Source organism: Chanos chanos, chromosome 2, assembly GCF_902362185.1.
Source record: "Chanos chanos chromosome 2, fChaCha1.1, whole genome shotgun sequence".
In the NCBI taxonomy this organism is placed as follows: Eukaryota; Metazoa; Chordata; class Actinopteri; order Gonorynchiformes; family Chanidae; genus Chanos; species Chanos chanos.
The window spans coordinates 19,647,213-19,669,769 of record NC_044496.1 but is presented as its reverse complement, the minus strand read 5'-3'; the positions used below and the strand labels follow the sequence as shown (position 1 = coordinate 19,669,769).

At 43.2% G+C, this 22,557-nt stretch overlaps 1 protein-coding gene across 1 annotated transcript in view; it reads right to left on the bottom strand.

Moving 5' to 3' along the window:
• pmfbp1 (polyamine modulated factor 1 binding protein 1) overlaps window positions 1-17,661 on the bottom strand; it is a 66,293-nt gene extending 48,632 nt beyond the window's left edge. Inside the window, exons 1-2 of the mRNA XM_030765146.1 lie at window positions 17,557-17,661; window positions 15,933-16,079 (exon numbers count right to left, since the gene is read on the bottom strand). Coding sequence (XP_030621006.1) covers window positions 15,933-16,079; window positions 17,557-17,661 — 252 coding nt within the window. The remainder of the gene's footprint in view (window positions 1-15,932; window positions 16,080-17,556) is intronic.
• Between the last annotated feature and the right edge of the window lie 4,896 nt (window positions 17,662-22,557).

Genomic DNA, 22,557 nt, shown 5'->3' with positions numbered 1-22,557 from the left:
ATGACCTCTAAGTGAGCCTCTTCCATCGGAAATGTCAGCTTTCCCCTGCATCTGCTTTCCTAGTCTCTGGGATTCCTGTTCTCTGAGGCTGATGAGTTCAGTCAAACTTCATTAAGTTTATAGCTTCAGCCCCTCACTCCCTGGTGGCACACTACACGGAATGAGCCCCTCGCCTGGAAGACAGCACTTTACTGCTCCGTCTTACAGGTGGAGAAGAGGGCACTCTCTATTTTTGTCAGTCTCTCTCTCTCTTTCTTCCTCTCTCTCTCTCTCTCTCTCTCTCTCTCTCTTTCTTTCTCTCACTGTCTCAGGTCACCTGGGTTAGAGGTTTCCAGCCTGTTCATCATTCTCCAATTGGAATGCAAGAAATTGAGGGAAACACATTTATGAATGCATTAATGTGACTGCAAAATCCATCTTCAGCAGCCGTTCTGCAGAGGACAAAGCTTTTGGAGGAAAGGACTGTTTCCAGGTATCATGAAGTCATGGACACATCCTGAGCAGGACAATACTCCTCAGAGCTCACATACCCTACCTCAAAGTCAATTTTCCCTTTATTTACAACACTTTTACCTAGTTCATTAGGACTGTAAGATTAAAGTCCATTTATCTCTAACATTATTCTTCTTTTGGACCAACCAGAAGGCCTGTACATCAGAACACCCATTTACAGAGCAAAGGTACCACTATTGAGCATCTTTAGGTCTTAAATGAAGAAGGGGGAATGCTACTTTTCCAATCAGACATTTTTCTGTCAAACCTGTTACAGGACTATTTTTTTCTGGAAGAGCTATTCACTGACTCTTTTTCTCTTTTTTCTTTCTCTCTTTTTAGTAGAGCCATATCGGGTAAGGTGCTTGGAGCAGTAGTTATGAAACAAGTCTGAGGCCGACCTTTGATTCCAAGTGTCCGTAGACCTGACAGCCAAAGCTGCACAGGCCACCGTAAATGGATTTCTTAAAGTTTCAATAAAGCAAATAAAAACAGAGTGATTCTAACACACCAGTACATAAGTAAAGAGCATCTAGAACACAGAAGAACACGTTTGCTGTTTGCTCTCTTAACTGACAAGCAAGTATCTACACAAACCCGAATCTTTACCAATACACACACACACACAGACACACACACACACACAAGAAAAAAGAAAGAACTGTGAAACTTGAGTGCTTGCTTGGCTTCAAAAAAGGCTGCAGGGAAAATGCTACTACAGCTTGCATACCTAACATACATGCCTTTCATTACACGCTCAAAGCACACGGTACTATTCATTACTGCAGCTGGCTGAGAGAACATATTTTTTTTTTAGGTTCTAAGCACAGATTTTCTTCTTGCACACACAGTGGTTATAGGAAAGTAAAAAAAAAAAAAACCTGCAAATATAAGGTCCAGGAAAATTGAATAAAACTGGTAACCATATTCAACTGGAGTTTAGCATATCTGCTGAGGTGACAGGAGCTGGGCTTGAGTCATCAGAGTTTTAATCAGTGGGGCACACAGAGAAGGATTATACTGATTATATGCGGATTATACTCTACAACAATGCTGCACCCGTTAGCAATTACACAGCATCAGGACCTCTGCCTGACTGTTCTGCTAGCATGCTCATTATACACAAACAAATGCATAGAAATAAAAAAGCAAAGCCAAAAAAAACAAAAAAAAAAAAACAAACTCCCTACTGTAGCACAAGATGTCCTTACCAAGTCTGCCAGGATGATGCTTACAAATTCTTCATACACTTTAAAAGACACTTCATTCTTAGAGGTCTCTGTTAAAGGTCTCTGTTAAATATTTTATTTGATCTTTTTAGGAAAAAGGCGTCTGGTCCCTCTACCTTGGCACTACAGTATCTGTAACTCAATTAACCCGCTGGACATTGGAGCATATTAGAGCTCCACAGCTTCTGTCTCCATTCTGTTCAAGTTCTTGACAAGAATCTCCAAACGTCTGCATCCAAATGAGAACTGTCTGGCATTTAACTGGGACAGTGCTAAATCAAATTAGCTTCAGCTATGTTAATTCTGAGCAGCGTTTCATTAAAAAGAAAAGATAATCAGTGCCAAAGAGGACATGTACTTAGGCCTAATCAAATAAGGCAGCAGCATTTGTTTTAATCATGTTTAACCATTAAGAGACAAGAACATGGCTGAGTCATGCAGATCCAGGGATCTGCCTGTCACTGCTGTTTCAAGACCTTATCTCCATTCATCGCAACTTAGAGGACACTGTTACATTGCCCAATGGTTGCTACAATGGGCCATGTTCACTGCTTGTTGTTTGATCATTGCTGTCATGGAGGAGGTTTCCCAAAGCTTGACTTTAAAGACTTTTATCTAACAGTGATTCAGTGAAGGAGTCATGTAAGCTCTCTCTGATTGAGTCCTTCTAATCTGCATACAGTTCTCATAGCTGCCTGTATGACAGTAGGCTGTGGATACTTGCTCCTGTTATCCATTTTGCTGCCATACTGTTCATTTATGTTGTTAGTAGCTTTTTTAAACCTGATTTCCTGACATTTGCGATGTGTTTATTTATATGGTGTTACGAAGACGGAGGTGGCTGAATCAGAGTAAATCCGAGGCATGAAACATCCTTTTTTTAAAAACAACTATTAAATTAAAGAGAAACTCATCAGATTTTTCCTCTCTGTTTAAAAAAAAAAAAAAAAGAACCCTATGGCTAAATAATTCGTTCGTTATCAGCGGAGCCATCGCACGAATGGAGTCAATCAATCGTGTTCCGTTCAGCTTTGCTCTGCTTTGCTCCTCGTTTCCAAATCCAATCTCTTCTGTGTCATCTCCGTGTACATTTATAAGGGGCCAGTCTCTTGATTATCTCCCTGCCTTTCTGCTGCCGCATGCTCCAATGTATTAACCGAAATGAGGTGGCTGCCAGGTCACCCCCGCCGCCTCCACACCCCCCTCCCCATCCAGCCCAATCTTACCTGCACTCCCACTGCTGGTAATCAGCAGCACAGAGCCCTCCACAGCAATGGGCGCATACATTAGCATTAATCACAGCCGGCGCCCTGAAACAGCACTCGCGCCACCAACAAACAAAAGGTTACACCTTTCCTCTAGCCTTTTCTCTCCATCACTCTCTTCTCCTCTATTCATCCGCGTTCCATCCCGACTGGAGAATTTTCACTATCTTATCTTTGCCGGACAGGCGAGACAAATGCCTTGGAAGAGAAGAGGAGCACAGGCAGGGGCTACGGCACCGGCACCAGATAAATCATAGATGAGCCTATGTGAGCACTGTTAACATAATCCCACCATTCAGCCTCACTAATACTGCAAGCTGCTAAGTCCTGTGTTCTTCATCAAATATTGATGCATACATAATTAGACAAGCCCAAGTGTGCAGGCGCTGCTGCCTTGTGTATGTTTTTTGCAGTTTACGGGGTGTGCCAGTACACACATGAGGCATAGCACATAAAGCTTGTGGAAAATTTTATATTTATCCAGATCTGCGTAGTGTGGAAAAAGCAATAAACCAAGAGAGAGAGTGTTTGTATGTGTGTCTTGTGTATGGGAAAAAGAGAGAACGAGAGAGAGAGGGAGAGAGAGAGAGAGAGAGAGAGACAGAGAGATAGCATGTATATATTAAAGACTGTCGGTATAAAATGCTGATGTACAGCATATTGCTGCCTCCCTCCTCTGCCTTACTCCCTTGTGATCACCAAGCAATTACTGAAAAAATCATCGCATCACTTCATTCTTGTGCTCCCTAACTTTAATTGCTTAATGCATCCTTTACTGCCATACCACACTGTGCCTCCCTCTCTCTCTCTCCTCAGGGTCCTTTATGACTATGGCTGCATACTGATAATTAAAATTAAACCTGGACAGAAACCTGCAGACAATATCTACCCTTCCAGTGTATAGTTACATCAAGTTACTTCTATTTGTGTCAGGTCCTTCATGTCTTCTGATATTACAGTTTGTATATGATACGTGACTGAAAGTGTGTGATAGAGTGTGTGACATTGTGCGTGTGTGTATAGCTGATTCTCTCTATAAATCTGCCACAAACAGGGCAATGCTGTGTGTGAGAAGAAAAATGAGGCTTGCTGATCCAAACAGCCCAATCCTCTAAAACTCCAATCCCCTTGTGAGAGTACCAAAATACCTCCAGAAGCCAGTCAAATAAATAACAGGAAAAAGGTAGAAGTAAATTAAAATAAGGGCAAGCAAATGCAACTTGAAACCGGGACAAGATCCATCACTAGTTGTGTTTTAAACTAGTACTTCCACCAGATAAGCATCACTAATTCCAGGTGGTCTGCTACATATTTCTGTGATGAGCCTCATTGGGAGATGTATGGAAGGTAGATTATCAGCAGACAACGGAAGGACTGAGAGCCACCATTTGAGAGACAGCAAATATCAGATACTCATTGTCTCAGAAACTCCTGTGAGTGTACGGCATGCGGACACAGTCACACAGACATAGATACACACACACACACGTGCCTGCACACTCATATGCATAGGCACACAGGAAAAACACACACATATTATTCAGCCGAGCTCTTCCTCTTCCTGACAGCAGCTCCGGGACAAGCTTTTATTAAGCAGCACCCAGCACCCGTGTTCAGGCATCAGAACACAATAAAAATTCCTCTTCTTTAATTAACTTTTATGGCTGCCGAGGAGGACACGCTGACACCTGTCCAATGCTGAACTGCTGCACGCTGCTTATTTCTTTGCCTCTCATCTCACTGTGGGGGTATCAGTGTGTGCGTGTGTGTGTGTGTGTCTCTGTGTGTGTGTCTGTCTCTGTCTCTGTGTGTGTGTGTGTGTGTGTGTGTAAGAGAGAGCAAGACAGAAGCATGAAGAGAGAGAGTGTTAGCAAAACAACAAGATAGGTTGAAGAGCAGTAACCTCAATTAGGGCTGTCACAAACAACCAGTTCTCCTCCCTTGCTTTGCCATTCAACAAGTAAAAGACAAACAGATGGCTGATCCACAAACATATTAAAAAAAAAATTAAAAAACAACAAAAAACCCATCATCCTTGCTCTTGGCTCCTTCACCTCTTCCTGCATGCTTAAGTGAGTTCTAAAATGTTAAAACATGCCAGCAGGGCATCATGTGTGATTACTGTATAGTGTTAAAACATGTATGATATCATCCACCACCCACACACATAACAAAGAAGCGTATGGAGATCTTCTAAAAACACCAATCAAAAGCATGCTACAGGGTGAAACGAATGCAACGAGATGTGATTGGATCAAAAAGTGAAAGTCCAGCTGGTGGGCATATTCAAAGAGAAAAACTTCACAAAATCATCCTCCTTCTTGTGTTCCTATTAGGTATGGGGTTCAGCTAAGCTGTGAAAAGTAGAGGAAATGCCCCCTGTGATACTCAAATGGACTAAAACCTACCTTTCGCTTCTCTGTGCCACCATCATCAAACAATGGATTTCAGAGCAGAAAGGGCCAATTTGGAATTTTCTCCTGTGGTGACAACCAATCGCAGCACACAGAAGGTGGGATATTTTTAATGTTATTAGCAGATGAAAACTGACCCGAAGTGTAATTTTGCCATGGAGCTTGGGGGAGAGTTTGCGAGAGTGCCGCCGGGTCGTGTCAGACTGCGATCACGGAAAAGAGCATGGCACTCTGTGAGACAATGACTGCCCAGTTCCAATGGCTCTGTCACACAGCCAAGTCTGAAACGCTTGACAGTTTGAGTTTACTGGCCTTGCTGAGTGATCTCGGCTGGAAAATGAGAGACTGAGACACGGCAATAGTGGGTTTCAGGATTAGTTTGATAGGCTACTGTAGCTCCTGTGTTATAATCAGGTGGTGAGGAGGATCTATGAAGGCCTGCGTAGCAGTGTTTAGCCTTAGTGGTAAGTGGAAAAAGCAGCAGTAAGGCCAGCTATTGACTTTCTTTATTGATTTTGGCAAAGGAATTGAGTGCTTAAAATCACAACAACTTTTAATCCAATGTGATGATTGTGGGCAATGGCAATCCCCCCCAATGTGGTTCCAATCACTGCAAGCCAGCTGCAGTGGCTTAGGATAAACTGGTACCCACTACCGCTCTGTAATAACACAGAGAATCCTCAACACAAGCCCATTCTCATAGTGATTACCCATAAAAATAAATAAATAAACACATAAATGAATAAATAAGCCAATAACTAAGCCAATAAATAAATAAATAGCCTTGTCTAAAACTCACTTTACACTCAGCAAAACTTCCATCTCTCCAAAAAAAGCGCAAAAAAAAAAAAAAAAAGGGAGTATTTGTGTGAAAGATTATCTAGCCCCCTTGAATGGCAAATAAATCCAATTTATGAAGTGAGATGATTTATACAGTGCTATGGCCCTCTTACTCAGCTCAGCATACTTCATTATTCCATTTTCACAGCCCCTCGCTCCCACTGACCTCCCAGTCCAACCAACCCCTTGCTGGAACCTTCCATCAGCTCACAGTTTCACTTTGCCTTTTCATCACAGCTGTGACTTGAGAGAGAGAGAGAGAGAGAGGGAGAGAGTGCGAGTTCTCCTTCTGGACAAACGGACTAAAGCAGAACCGATGCGCTTATGGGTCCCGACATAAATAATGAATAATGGAAAACGACTTAACTACATTTGATGATTATTAGCGTAGTGGGAGAGCATTAAAAGCGTCCTTGTGATGCGGCCCCTAAGAGCGTGGCCTGGGCCTGATTGATAGCCAGAGATGAGTGATTAGAGACGAGCTGCAGTAATCTCTTCTCCTCTGCAGTCAGCCCCGTGCCTCAGGAGCTGGCCACGCTGTAAACATTTCACTGCAGCCCAGCATGCTTTACTGCCACTGGATGTGGGGGGGAGAGAGACTGTGCCTTTAATACTAAAGCAGGCTCCTGCCCAGGCTCATTACCACAGTCCCGTCAGTACGCTCACCCCTTTGGAAATGAATTCCATTGTCACCAAGCATAAACTCACAGGAGAATTGGAGGAGCTGTTGTGTCCATGTGACTATCTGTCTCATGCCTTCCACTGCCACTGCCCGCACCTCCATCTTGCTGCAGGGATATTTGGCTCTGTGTCTGGGTGATGAATAATGAAAAAGGACTCGTTTGCTTGGAAGTGAAAAAAAAAAAGCAGTTTATCCAAATACACACACACACACACAAAGTACACATGCTCACACAGAAGCCCACAATCATAAGCTCTGCTGAATAAAAACGGAATGTAAAAAAAAACAGAATGCAATAATTTTGCAATGAAACTGTGTGCACAGACTCATCTTATAATCATACTAAAGGTTATTAAAATGTAGAAATGAAATGGATGTGAACCATTTGAATAAGTCCCTTTGATATTTGGTCACACAAAAAAGGAGCAGATATATGGATACAGAGCAGTGATAAGAGGACACTGTGCAAAGGTCCATGTGTCACCACAGAAGCAGATGAGACTTGTGGAGAGATTTCAGTTAGTCCTTGATAAGGGTGACCTAGTCCTGCTTTTTGACAGGTCAGGCTGAGAAGAGCTAGTGTGAGAAGTTGTCCATTAAAAGCACTGTCACCACACACACTACCGTAAACAAATACACACACACACACACACACACATATATATTTTTTTCCTCCCTTGCTGTGATACAGACTGAGAAGCAATAAATAAAGCAACAGAGCCTTATATGTATGAGAAAACAAAAGGAAAGCACAAGGCATCAAGAGCAATCTGATTAGAGAGCTATCTCTGTCCTGTAGTTTATATCCATTAGCTTTACCTCCAGGACAGGAGACAACACTACTGCATGACATGTCAGCCATCAGTAGCAGACAGACACACACACACACACACACACACACACACACAAACACACACACACACACACACACACACACAGAATCACGCGACCTTCTTCAAATCGAGGACACGAACAGTCTAACTCAACGTGAAACTGTCCCTAATCATTCCGAATCAGACCTGGGGAGAAAATAGCACAAAAGTTGCCCAGGATAGCAACCCTACATCTAGCATGTGACACCGCTGTCTGTTTCAGTGACTTTGTGTGCACTCATTTCTCTACTCACCCACCTCCCACACACACACACTTAAGCAAACACACATAAAAAAAATGTATTTATCATGGGGTTATTAAAACTATGCAAGTCAATCCTGCCATCCGCTTTCACAGAAAACATCAAAGAATATGGTTCGTAGCACCATAATATAGTCTCACACACATACACACACACACACACACAAACAAGGGTGTTGGGTGTTTGTCTGGGAGATGGGCATTGTGTGAGCTCACAGCATGGAGAACTAGAGCAGAAGGAAAAGAAAGGGAGAGGATCAGGTGGGAGAGAAAGAAGCAGGAAGGACGAAAGTGCCGGCGAGGAGCAAGGGAAGAAAAAGAGAAATGAGGTCATTATGTATATTGCCAGCAATCGAAAGCCTCACACATTCCATCTAAGATCCCATCAGCTGTCAAATTGGGAAAGCGATGGGGACGCAGGGCGCCAAGCATCTCAACAAGAGAGGAGCAGGGTATGCCACAGAGAGCTCATCAAAATACAATCACGTCCACAGAGACATCACACTCTCTCACACACATACACTCCCCATAACACACACACACACACACACACGCACGCACACACACTCTTTCATATGGTCTCCTTCTAGCTCACAAAATGCACGCGCACACACACACACACAAACACACACACACACACACAGTGCATACATATATCAGAAACAGTGCTGCAGTGGTCAACGATTCTGTTGTGTCTGAGAGCTGGTATTGTGATGCCCAGTGTAGCACAGAGGTTTGTGTTGGTGGAGAATATCCCAGCAGGCGAGTGCTCCACGACCAGCAGTCATGGGCAAGCAGGCAAGACCATCTCTGTGGTCAGCACTTCATTATTAATCCCAGGGACATGCCCACACTGCTAACACAGAGCCAATAATTGGCTCCTGTTGGCTCTCGCAAAGCCATTTTAAGGATGGGAAAGGTGTTGCAGGGTGAGGGATTTTTGCAGGACTTAACGTGATCTGTTCCATTCTGCTTCACTAGGAGATATCACCTTATATCTGTAGGTGTGAGCTGATAAGATTAGCACGTTGGGGTGGTGGTGGTGGTGGTGGGGTGTTTTGCCTTGTTGATAATATTTGCGACTTAATGTTGTTTGTTTACTTTTTCCAACACAACTAGTTTCATGCTAAATACGGCGGCTTTTATTTCTTCATATGATGAGAACTGTTACATTTCATATCTTTTCTGTTGTTTATTGCTTTTGAGCGCCGTTGGCACTCTTAGCGCACGGAGAACAAAGGAAGCTGCTGCCAAGAGCTGGCTGTGTCAACAGCACAATCAAACCCCCTGACTTCACAGGGCCACGGAGAGCAGACACGGATGATGAGTTCACAGGGAGAAACCAGTGACACCACACTGATTCAAAAAAAGCCTTTTCTTAATCATACAGACCCACTACAAATAAAACACCGTGCCCTCCTAAAAGGGAAAACAAACAGCAAACATGCAGCTCGTCTGCGTTTGCTAACGTCATTTGTGTTGCTACGCGTCGGTATGATTTGTAAAAAGAGCCTGTCAGGGAGGTAAAGACTTTGAGAAAATCCTAAAGACACAATGAGAATGCAGACTATTAGAAGTTTGGCAAAGCTACATCAGGGATGATGAGACTAACAGAAATAAACAGTATGAAAAAAACAAAACAGGTAACACGCATTGCTAATGGCAGACTCCGTTTAGTAAGATAACGCTCACTCTAAGGATTGTTCTCTGGGTTTTGTGTATGCTAGTTATATGCAACATATAAACAGCCAAACAGTTCTCAAACCGACAGTAGATTTTTCCTTGTGAAATCAATGATACTTTGGAGATTTACAGCAAATTCTTCGGCAAACATCTTATCCTGGATCCTGCGTGTGACGTCAAGGTTTGAGCAAACTCATTTTGGGAAGGTGTTTTTGATTGCTTCAATCCTCCTTTCTTTCTCTCTTCCCTCGATCATTCAGTGGCGCGACGTGGGGAAATGTGAGATAGAGGGTGAAGAGAAATCTCTGCTTAGTGATGCAAGTGAACATCAGAAATTACAGGGAAGGGCTATTTCAGAGTGCTTTTTGAGACGTGTTGTGGCTCACTGAAGGCTCACTACAGGCGTGCTGCTGGAGTGCATGCATATAGGCAGTATTCAGACACTGTGAGCTCCTGTGCATTCACCTTGAGTTTAACATGAAGCATGGAGAGGACCATCATAGAGCTACTGTAGACATAAAAACTGTCATCAAAGTCTGTTTAAACAGCCCTCATACTGTGCCCGAAGCCGACAGGACGCAAACCCACTGGCCCACGCAAACAAATAAAACCGCACGCATGCTCGGAGACACACGCACGCACACGCGCACACACACACACACATACACATACGTACATTCTGCTTGATGTAGACCTCTGTTGTATTAATGCTTTTATTAGATCTCTCCTCTCTCAAAGTTTAAAAGGTTGAGGTTCTTTGCTCTGAAACAGCAGCCGGAAGAGAAACATCTGAGAGCAAAAGTTTAGGAATAGCTGTATTGTCTTCAAAGGGAAAAGTTCTCAAATGCACCATATCAGACGGAGATTCAAAGAGGGACAGAGGTAATGCAACAGAGTTCACATTAGAAACACACTGTGTGGCTGAGTACTTCCTCAACATGCCTGCCAGGGGACACAGCAAATACTGCATTCATTTATGCATGTGTAACAAGGAAACGTTCAGATTTCTGGGTACATAGTGCATTCTATGAACCTCACACAGAGAGCGCCGATCTCAAACGTGGCCCGTGATGAGATGGAAGAAAGCAAACTGCGGAGAGCGAGCAGTAGCCCCGCCACTGTTTGCATTTCATTCTGAGGACGGCGCTTGAGAAATGCTAATGTCTTGATTCAGAGCTGATTTCCAGTTAGCAAGAAAGGTGACTGGGTGTACGTAAGCATGTATTACTGCCAGTGTGTGGGGCTTCTGGGATCCAGAAGAGAGTGAAATATTACCCAGTCATCTCTCCCTCCCTCATTCCCACACAGCTAACCTTGGGGCGTGTGTGTGTGCGTGCGTGTGTGTGTGTGGTGTGTGGTGTGTGTTCGAGTCCATGTTAGTCAGGCCAATTCAGGGATACAGAACCAGGCAAACAGCCTCTGTTGCAGAGCTCCTCCCTAAGGATCTTAGACACACAGACACATGTATGCACATACACATATGCACACACCGGTGTGCATATCTGTGCTCGCTGTAGTTTTCCTGACATTGTTTGCAGAGTTGGAAATTGCTTTAATAATTTACACAGTTAATTTCCTAGCTGGTCTCAATGCGGTGCAGTTCAAACACACGTGTGTATGTAAGTGTAGTGTTAGTAGCTAGTGCAGTGAGCTGCATGGAGAGAGAGAAGAGAGTGTGTGTATGTTATATCAGTGGGAAGCATCACAGACTTTGCTGTATTGACTGCGCTAAGTCATAGCAAAGAGGCTCCTGTGTAAACGCCTCTGGACAAACAGAGTCTGTGGTAAATACGGTTAAAAGGAATCTGTTCGCTGTAAAAATCACAAACTCTGCAGTCGTCGCTGATCAGCCTCAGTGTTTATGGGGAATATGACAAGGGCATTGCATCACATACTGAAGATCTGTGTACCAATCTGAGCAGGATGGTGTGTGTTCACTGTGTTTATGCACTTGTCTAACCAAATTTGGGTTGCAATCTCCACGTTCAATCTAAAATAACACAGACAATTTAGCGTATGCACTCACTTTAAGACTGCTTTTGACTTACTTCTGAGGGGTGAAAGAAAAGCAACAGGAACAAACAACCAAGTTTTAATGAGTAGCAGATCACCAGGGAGCGAGAACTGAAGAGGGCATGATGATCACACGTTCTATTGTTCATGTATTTTATTAATGACGAATAACAGGCTGATTGACAGATTAAAATAAACAAATAAACAAAGGAACAACTGTAAACATCTCCCTTCTTTCTTTTTATTAAAAAAAAAAAAAAACTAAGACAGGCGTACAAATATATTTTGCTCGAATAATGAATTTGCTTGGATATAATCCCTCTCCTTTTTCCCGCTGGACCAAACAGATGCAAAAAAAAAGAAAAAGAATAGAAAAGAAAAGAAAAGAAAAGAAAAAAGAGTGTGTATCAACACAGTGACAAATGCGGTGCACTACTAGAAAAGCTATTTTCATCCAGACTTGAGCAAAGAGACCTACAATGTTCTACAGCTGCTCAAATTCTGTCACTTGCCTTGAATATCATCAACGGAATATCAAGAATTACTCTACATCAACTACACTACAATACTGTGGATGACAGTTGCTATGAGTAAACAGTAAACTAACTGCGACACAATATACCATACAAAATGCTATGGACACCAAAGCAAGGTAGCCGCATGTTTACAAGTCCTTTATTGTAGCTGCAACAACAAGACTTCATAATTAATGGTAATTAACAGGTTAAAATAAAGTACTAAAACCTTGAAAATTACCACAATTAACATTGCATCTCCTTCTCAAGGACCGCACAGTCACAGTAACAATCAAGTGGCATTTAGCTATTTCTGAGAGAAGTCAAGACTCCAGAGAAAACATCAGCTAAACTGGCACATCAACACACTCACCAGCAGAATTTCCATTCAGGCCATTATACAGAGGCTGGGTAATAACACACACAGAGAGAGAGAGAGAGAGAGAGAGAGAGAGAGAGAGAGAGAGAGGAGGGGGAGTTTTCAGTTCAGCAAATCTTACAGAGTGACCTTGGAGAAAGTCGGCCTATTTGAGGGAAAAAAGAAGCGATATTAATAATAATAGAGAAATTAATAAGCTGGCGTATTGGCCAGGGGGTTGGACAGAGGGGGACAGACAGTCTTGGGGATGGGGAGGCGGGAGGGGGGTTTAATACTGCAGAGAGGGGTTGTGGGGTGGTGGTGGTGGTGGTTGGTGGGGGGGGTTGAAGGGGGGTAAGCGCACGATTTCCTCGGCGGCGGTGCGGCAGCTTGCGCTGTCACATGTCAAAGAAGGAGCAAACCAAAGCAAGCTCTTTTGATGAATATAAAACAGAGAGCCCTGCTGTGAAGCACTCTCTCTCTAATCACAGCCCTGCTGCAATCCCCCCAGCCCTGCGCCGAAATGAAAGGAGAGGGAAACATTGAAAAAGAGGACGGAGAGCACAGACAATCACAACAAAGACTTGCTTTAGAATAGCAATAAACATTCAGCTCCTCCAGAGAGCTGCAGCAGGGAGGGGAAAAGAGAGGGAGAGAGAGGAGAGGAAGAGAGTCTGGGGCTTAGGGGGCCAGTGGAGAAAGGAACAGATTTTTACCCCCAAAAGAGATACCCTCTAGCTTATTCACTCCCATCCAACAACAAAAAAAGACAGTTCCCCTCTACACAATGACCACTGCATTTACACATATATCTCGGCTCAAAAAAAACCCAAAAACAACAACAACAAAACAACAACAGGGGTTGGAGCATTATTTATAGTCATATTATATTCCAAGTTACTCAGCATTCTACACAACAGAACAAACGCACGATAGGTTTGACAATAATTTTGAACTTTTTGAAGGAGTGTGTAACATTTATCCCCACATTATCTCACCAACTAATTTCCCCCTCCACTCTCAAAGACAGGTCAAAGGCACAACAGCTCTTAACCATTGAGAGAGAGAGAGAGAGAGAGAGAGAGAGAGAGTGTGTGTGTGTGTGTGTGTGTGTGTGTGTGTCTGTGTGTTTGCGTGTGTGTGTATGTGTGTGTGTGTGTGTGTGTGTGTGCGCGCGCTACTACTGTGCTAAGAGGGAGGACTCATAAGAGTCCCACTGCAGTGGAGCCGATGCCAAACATTTAACTCCTCTGGTGACCTTACGTTTCAGCATTACCCCCAATGCAGACTCAGACAAACAAGGCACCACTCAGACTTGGTTTGACTTCATATCCTTGTACGTGTTGATGCAGCACCGTCTAACCCCCCCCCATGCCCACCGTGACACAGTCTCCCCTGGGCAGTGTTCCTCTCTGACTCCCTGGGCAGCACTTGTCTTGGACTTTGGAGGCTGCTCCCACCCAAGCCCGGGTCCTGAAAGTGACACATGCGTGGGTGTCACCTTCTGCCTGCTGAAGTATGAGGCAATTTCCTGCGAGCAGCACGTGGCTGAGGTTGAGCGGGCGGGTGGGGGAGCCAGCAGCTCCCCATCTCCACTGCTCTCTTTGATACTGTCAGGGAAAAATAATGGCTCTCTGCCGTGGCCACCACAACCAAACTAATGTTGTGTGACTTTGGCTCTCCTTTCCACTGCGTTTCTGCTACAGTGAATGTGAGAAGTAGGGGGAGGAAAGAAGAAAAGGAAACTGGGGAGACAGAAGACAGGGGCGAGAGTCCCCTCAGCCCCTAAGGCAACTAGGGAATATCCAACGAGTGGGCAGTGAGAAGCAAACTGTTTAACACAACTAACCCTCAGCTGCAACCACGGCCTCACAACACCGCAGGGATACGAATTCCGGCACTGCAGCACACAGCTATTTATCCTCTTCCTATCTGGTCCGTGTCACTTCTTTGCCATTATGTACTCGCCTGCGTAACTTTACCGCCCTGTGATACACAGTGTCCACCGTATCAGGCCTCCAGACAGTCTGACCAATAAACACTAAGGCCTGAAACCAATCAGATGGCTCATCCTTACCGCAGAGTCATAACGACGTCTCGTCATGGGACATCACCTAACAACACAATCTACAGCTAATCTCCGAAACGACGCGCGTAATTACACTTTCATTCATTGTGACTGACCACCCCAAATTCAATAAGCAGTGGAGAAAAACTGCCTCATTATCTTGGAACCATTTTCATATTGAACGCAAACAAAAGGAACTTCGGAGCTCACTCTTCATTTGCTGTTTTTCTTCCCCGCTTGAACTCTTTGCCTCTCTCTGTCACAGATGTAACTGCAATCTAATCCCATCCAAAAATTATAAGGCAATTATACAAAATTAGTGTCTGATTAAAATTGCACAATATTACAATTCATTAGAGTTAATTGACTCACAATGTCTCTGGGCTGGCTGCCAGATGCGTGGAGATGTCAAGAGATAGTTGGCTACTGCTGAAAGTGGAAGAGGACAGTGCTGCTATTCAGATTCTCACCGGTTCCCATATTAGCTCCACCAGATACTTCAGAACTCCATTTCCCATTCACATAAATACACTGTGGAGCTCCTGCTCTCCACTGTAACAATCACCACTCAAATCAGTGTCAAAGTCTCCTCCATACTGGGTTACCAAGTATCATGCATAAAGCCATAACATTTTGCATGTGAAACACAGAAAACTACAGAATAAACATCCTTAATGTGAAACATTTGAATGACTTTACTTTTGATGTGAAAGGATGTGAGAGCAGACACATTTGCTGAGGAGAAGACAACATGCACATTGCTGTTTACACACACACACACACACACACACACACACAGAGGTTGTCTCAGCAGTACTCACATCCGTGGACAATATGTTGTTACTCTCTGCTCTTCCTGTCACCTCTTTTTTAAGCTGGGTAATGGTCTCCTCAGAGCTCTGCACCTGTACCAAGAAACAATAGAGTTTTTTCTATCTATCTTTTTCTACAGCATCTTTATACTCTATCATAAGCATACTCCATTATCCTTATATAGAACAACCTTATACTTTATACATTCTTCTGTCCAGCCCTGCTTAAGCCATTGTCGTAGACCAGACGAAGTTCTGTGTCCCTGACCCTAGTTTTTGGCACTAGTGGTGGGTGAAACAGCCAAGTACAAGTTGTCAGGTTGGATGGTGGTGATTATTTTGACTTGGTGGTGGTGCTGCCGGTCATTAAATTAAATGACTAAATTAAACCTGTGAAATGGTTTGATCTTACTGTTTCATCTTGTACCTCTTCAGTCAGTTCCTTCACCCTGGTCTCCAGCTGGTGTAACTGTTGGAGTTGGGTCAGTTTGTCCTGGTCCTTCAGGGACATTTCAACATGTAGCTCTGTGATGTTGTCCTGTAGTTCTTGTATGCAAGCCTCTAGGTCACCCACCTACAACAGACCAGAGCCTTCACTAACACTGCTAATAAACCACACAAACGTCAGTACTAACCTTGGCACTGATGCTGTATGTAAACAACAAATATAAACAACTCAGCAATGGTACAGATTCTGTCAATGAGCACCTACTTAGCGAAATACCACTGTGACAAGTAACCTGGAGTAGAAAAATGACTCGCCAAACCAACAAGACCACTGTATTGAGAGGAGAGCTAATTCTGAGTATGTGTAAAAAGTAAAATGCCCACAAAATGCCCAACAGACCTCAGCTTCAGTGTCATTAGATGACTTTTGGAGATAAACTATATAGTCACATGCAACCGGTATCCCTTGTATTTATGAAAACAAAAACAAACAAACAAACAAACAAACAAACAAAAAAACAGTGAAATGAAATTTAGATGTCTGGGTTTCTGTTACCTTCACTTAATGTGCAAAACACTAGATAATTTTCTTCTCCTTTACTACAATGGTACAATTTCAAATTTTCACAAAATACACCAAATAAATTATTCAAAATAAGTAAAATGTATTCTTAAAAAGGAAGTTCTTATAATAATGCTGAATCCATCCAAGGCAGAGGTTTCATAGAGAAGTCAGATAAAGATGCACTATATCTATATGAGACATGACACACTTTACACAAAAGTAACATATCAATTGTGTGGAACAGCTCGGCAGTGAGAGAGCATTGCGGTGGTGCTTGTAAGTGAACCACTGGGATTATTTGAATCCATTTTCTATAGCTAAATTGGCCTCTGCTATTGTGGGTCACGGTATAAGAGAGAGGGAGGTCAATCACACAGAAACAGCTGTGTCAAAAAACAATGGACTACAGGCCTGAATTTGTGCAGAGCATACTCTACTCTGCTTGAACCAGCTAGTTAAAAACACAATACCCAGAGGTGTACAAAGCGCCAGATGCGGCCCATTAACAAGAACGAGCCGTGGCTACGCATTGCTCCACGCAATGTGTCAAATGTTCGGCAGCATTTGTTACAATGAACAGTGTGGGGAGAGCGGTAACACTGTAAAATTTGAACGTGTGCGTTAAACACCGGAGAAAAATTAAGTGACAAACTGTAATGCAATAGTATATATTAGGGAAAAAAGAACAGTTAAAGAAAAAAAATCAATATATTTAGCAAATGGCAACGGAGAGCATCTCGCAGCAATATAATGCAGAGAAATGTCGGGTACTTCGTAACAATGTAAGCTTTGTTTTACTGGTTCCGTTTGTTTATCACAAAAGTTGTTAAAACATGCAACATCAGAATCCACTGGCACGCGTAGACGATAAATATTCAGCGCTATTCAAAGCGTACAGGATGGTCAAATCGTATATTTGGACACTGCATTACATGATGGCATTGCCATTAACTTACATAAGAACTGGTTATTAACACATTTTTGTAAAGTTACCAAAATGCAGAATGTTAAACTAAGTGATATTTATTATGAATCCTGCTTGCTGTCGTATCTTATTGTCGTTTTCGTCGTATCTGTAAGCCTGGCTGGCAGTCACTAGCAGAACCTCGTGTCTCACGCAGTACGGGATCTCTGCAGCAACCATGAGGGCGCTCTCGCACCGTTGCGCTGTCTACTACCACTGCATCGTTTTCTTTCGGTTCATTTAATATGAATCGTTTCGTTTTCACTGCTGCCCGGATGTTCCCACCCTGATTCCTTTAAGTTGAAACTCATATATTCTGTTTGGTTTTCAGCGGGGGAAAACACAAACCGGCTGTCCACCGAACTGTCGATTTCACCGCTTGACAGCCTGTTTTCAGGCATCCTTCTCCAGAGTGCGTTTTTTTCTTGTACAGATATATTGTAGCGACACAATGACTGCTGTCGAACGAATTTAGAAAAGATATATAATTGGAATGCTATGCCAATGTGAAAATTAAAAAACACTCACATTATCCCCTAGCATATGATAATCTTTCATAGGAATATGGAACTTAAACGAGTTGTCTGATTAACAATGGAATACTGTCTCTACCATGACTGTCGGTGTTCAGTATTTCAAAGCACTGTGTGCTGTACTGGGGCCACTGTTATGGGGCACTGCAGGGGAAAAACCCAGGTGTGCACGCGTGTGTATGTGTGTTTCCAACAGCCCTCTGCTTAACCCTGTTGACTGAACAAAGGGAGCAGGACAGCTCAGTAAAGGCCAGGCCTCCCAGCATCTTCACTCAGGTGCTTTGAACACAAACAGAGCTCCCCCTCCTCCTGCCCTCTGCCACAGGCAAGCTTTCAACCCAACTATTTGTTCATTTTTGACCACAGCATCAAGGCCTTCATTTTTATCACTGGTAAAAATGTGCCCTCTTTTTTTGTTGTTGTTGTTGCTGTGGACCTCTGGGGTGTCTCCATCCAGCGGTCTCTTGCCACACATAGCGCACGTGTGCCCAGCCCTATGCTTCTGGAGAGCCCGTTAAACAGTCCTCATTATCTCTAACCTGATGCTGAAACCACCATCCAAGCAATGAACAGTGTGAGTTGAACAGTGCTCGTGCACCTGAGCGTTACAGAGTTCTTTTGATCTCTCTAACTAAACAGGCCTGCAAGAGCTCTTAAATGAGCTCCTTCTGCCTTCAGACGCACACAGTGACACAAGAGTAGCCCAGAGAATATGCAGATCTGCCCTGCTCTCAGGAAAAAGAATAATAATAAAGTCTCCTTCATATAATTAACCAAAATAAGCCACAGAAAAGCACGGCCTTGACAACATATTGAAAGAGGGACAAGTGGCTGTATCTTTGAAAAATCAGGACTCATATGATAAATGCAACACATTTCATTCTGTTAAAGGTTCTTTGTTATCACCAGATGCTCATAAAGGTCTCCCGCAGACTTGATCTTTAGAGGTTTAGATCCCATCATTAACATGCTAATTGCAACCTCATCCATGGGATTAAAAAAAAAAGGAGAGAGAGAGAGAAAAAAAAAACACGCAGAGAGGCGCTTTGTCCTGCCTGGGATGAGGGATTTCTTTTTTCCACCTGATAAAAATAGGCTTTTTGTACAGAATTACACTACATCTAAAGTAGAGTCCATGGTGTGACCGGCCAAATCAAAGTAGCTGTCTGCGTGAGAGTGCAGCTGCTCCCCTGTACAGTGAGGGCCAGTTGTACAACCTGCTACAAAATACCATCATTCATCATAGGTGAGCCTGATAATGGCCTGCTTCTGTACACGCCCACATACAGTCACTCAGTACCATGTCTGTTTTTTCAAATAAGGCGCAACATACCATGTGTTGCTAATGACTTGTAGAACGATATGGTATTTCCACCCATCTTTTATTTCACAAGAACTCAGAGAGAATCTAAGCTCCGTTAGATTTTTCAACACAGCAGTTCACAAGACTGACTGAAAGCATGTCACTTTTAATAAAGTAAGTTTGGGGCATCCCAAGGCATTTGCTGGTCACCTCTACTAAGCAGTCCTACAGAGAGGCATGGCTGTTTTAGCTTTGATCCCCGATCAGGCAATGCTGGAATCAGCAGACAGAATAACTTGACACAAAATGACAGAGGCCTTATCTGAACGACTGTCATCTCTCTTTGCCATTCTCCAGTGTACGCACCGCCCAATCTTTAGAAAGCGCAGAGGGAGCGCTGGACTTAATGTCAATGAGCCGTATCTGCCCGCGCCCCCGTCCCCACACCTCACCCCAACACCAGCCCAATGTAGAAATGCCAGAGGTCACTTTTTTCATTCGGTGAGAAATCAAAATGATAATGATGCCTTATTAAAAATTCTATTTGGAAGTCCACATAGGCTACATCAAAAGGTGCTGACACAGATGGGGTGGGGGTATTGGGGTGGTGGCGGCGATGGGGCTCTCTGATAACCCACATCAAAGCCTTTGAGCTGAAGGGGCACTGCATCTGTGGTCTGGGGCTGTTTTGAACAGAGAATGAAAATACACCCTGTACAATTTTGATAATGCCTTGACATTGAGACGCGTGTTATTTGTCACAAAAAAGCACTCTGACTCTATGAGATCAGTCTAAATCAAGCTGATGCAATGGAGGCAGTTTGGTGAATTATAAATGATAGCCCAACTAAAAAAAAAAACATGCAGACAAAGAAATAAAGGAAATAATCTAATAAATCCTCTAGTGGACCATTAATGAATGTGTGGGGAACATGGGCACTTCAGTAAACAATCAGACAGCAGGGATTAGCTAAAATTGGGATGGCCGCTCACCAGTTCCATTCTGCAGTGGGCCCGGTCAACCTTTTAGCGCCATGTCGTTATGTGATAGATGTCTGGTAACCACTTCAGTGCATTCCATGTTTAAAACCATTCCCAACAAAGCCTCTCACACAGGCCCATTACAATGTCTCTCCAGCCTGATTCCAACCACCATTAATCTGAGGCAAGCTTATATAGGTGGATAACTGACACTAGTCTTCTGTATGCTCTAGGCAAAAGCCAAACAAATTTACAGTGTTGGGAACCTTATTACCTGAGACTCAGCCAGTACTCCTTTGCTGAGGAGCTTTTACTGTGAAGTTCTAAGTGATTTGAGATAAAGAAATAGAGATAAGAGGCCCGGTGGTTAGAGCTTGAGCAAAACTTTCCAAACTTCCCCCTTCCCCTGCTTCACAACAGTGAACGCTAAATTTACATTAGCATTTTATTATGTTACAATTCTGAACGTTTTCATGAAACGTATACCATTTGTTTGTAAACAGTACAAACGTAGGTTACTGCAAATGCAACTTCCATTCATGCAATTGAGTATAAATCACACCATGACAATACAGCTGTAATATACAAAGATACTAATGGAAGCACAATAGCTATATCGGGGACGGGGGAAGCACAATGTAACACATGCCATGAGATGGTAAAAGAGATCAAATCAACCAACAAATGTTGGTAATCATGACGATAGGCTCATCAACCAGCACATACATAGATATTAATACTATACAAATAACCTTTCATTTTCTGCTTCTGTCTAGGTTGTCATCCAGTAAATATAAATTAGTACCCTGCTGAGAGACAAAGGAGAGAGTCCTTAGAAGAGAAAACAAACTACGCTGTTAAGAAAACAGTGCTGAATATTGAAAAGCAGACAGCGGCTTTCGAGCTAATTGCATGTATGCGTCCAAAGAGGTCAGGTGGTAGGACTGCTGACGCTTGAGTTTTGTGGCTCCACGGGGCGGAGACATACTTGTCCCTTACTCTCCGTTTCTCTTTCATTATACACCCCTATGCATTTTCCAATTACACTGCATTATAATTATATTACACTTTCATAATAGAGATCTGATCCACTTAAGGTTTCTACAGCATTAGAAACTCAGCACAGCACTGCTTTACCGTGATGTGTAATACAAAAACTGCATACTTCATCCAGGTTTCATTTCATTAGGTATTCTATGAATTTCCAATTAGGACGAGGGCAAAAAAAAAAAAAAAAAAAAGATGAAGCATTCAGGTCTTTCATCATAGGAGATGAGCAGCTACTGCTAAGGTATTCCTAATGTCTTCTCATAAAGTGCTTTTCCTTGGAGTGAGGCACTCGGGCTATCTCTCTGAGAGAAAGGGCATTGTCAGAGAGGAAGAGCACGCCAGACACGAGAAGCTCAGCACTCCTGTTCAGGGCATTCCATTAAAGAGGAGAACAGAAACCAGAAATAATGAGAGCCTTCGTTGAACCAACCCCACCACCACCACCACCACTCCACCTCGATACACCTGCATAGAGAGGGGGGTGGGGGTGGGGTTGGGGTTGGGGTTGGGGGGGCAGAGGAAGAGGATGAGGGGAGGAGGTGCAGTAGGAGGAGGAGGAGGCCTCTTTGTTTCACCTTCCACTCGTTCCACCGTGCTCTGCTAGGATTTCACTACTTCAGTGCTATTTCACATCCTAGAACAAAACCATCCGCCCCTGATTATTAATGTATCTCAAAGCAGACATCATTATTTTTTCAACCCGTTTTCTGGTTTTAAAATGTACAAAAAACCTTTATGTGTATCCCAGGGGTCTGGTCTCTCTCTTCTCTTATGATCTTATTAGCATCATATCTCCTCCTGCCTGCTGGCTAAAATGCATTGCTATGCACTTTCTGTCTCTCTGACCCCTCAGTGGATGGAATTCATTTGGCCTTTCCTACCATTACCCTCCTCTTCCTTCACCCTGATTTAGTTTAAGAAGGAGGACTCAGCTAATGCCACAGTTATTGCAGACAAACACTATTAAAGAAAAATGTCCAGTGGAAAAGGGACTGAATAAAGAAACAGTGGGAGATGTACCACATCCTTCACAGCAAAATGATCAACCAGATTTTTTTTTGTTGCTGTTTTTTGAGGCCTGGATTTTAATTTATGTATTCATATCAATCCACCTTATTTATCTTCAGTTCATTTTGCGTATTTTGTAAGTACATCCAGAAAGTGAAAGAAAACAATCTTGTCACTGAGCCCCAATTACTCTTCCACATA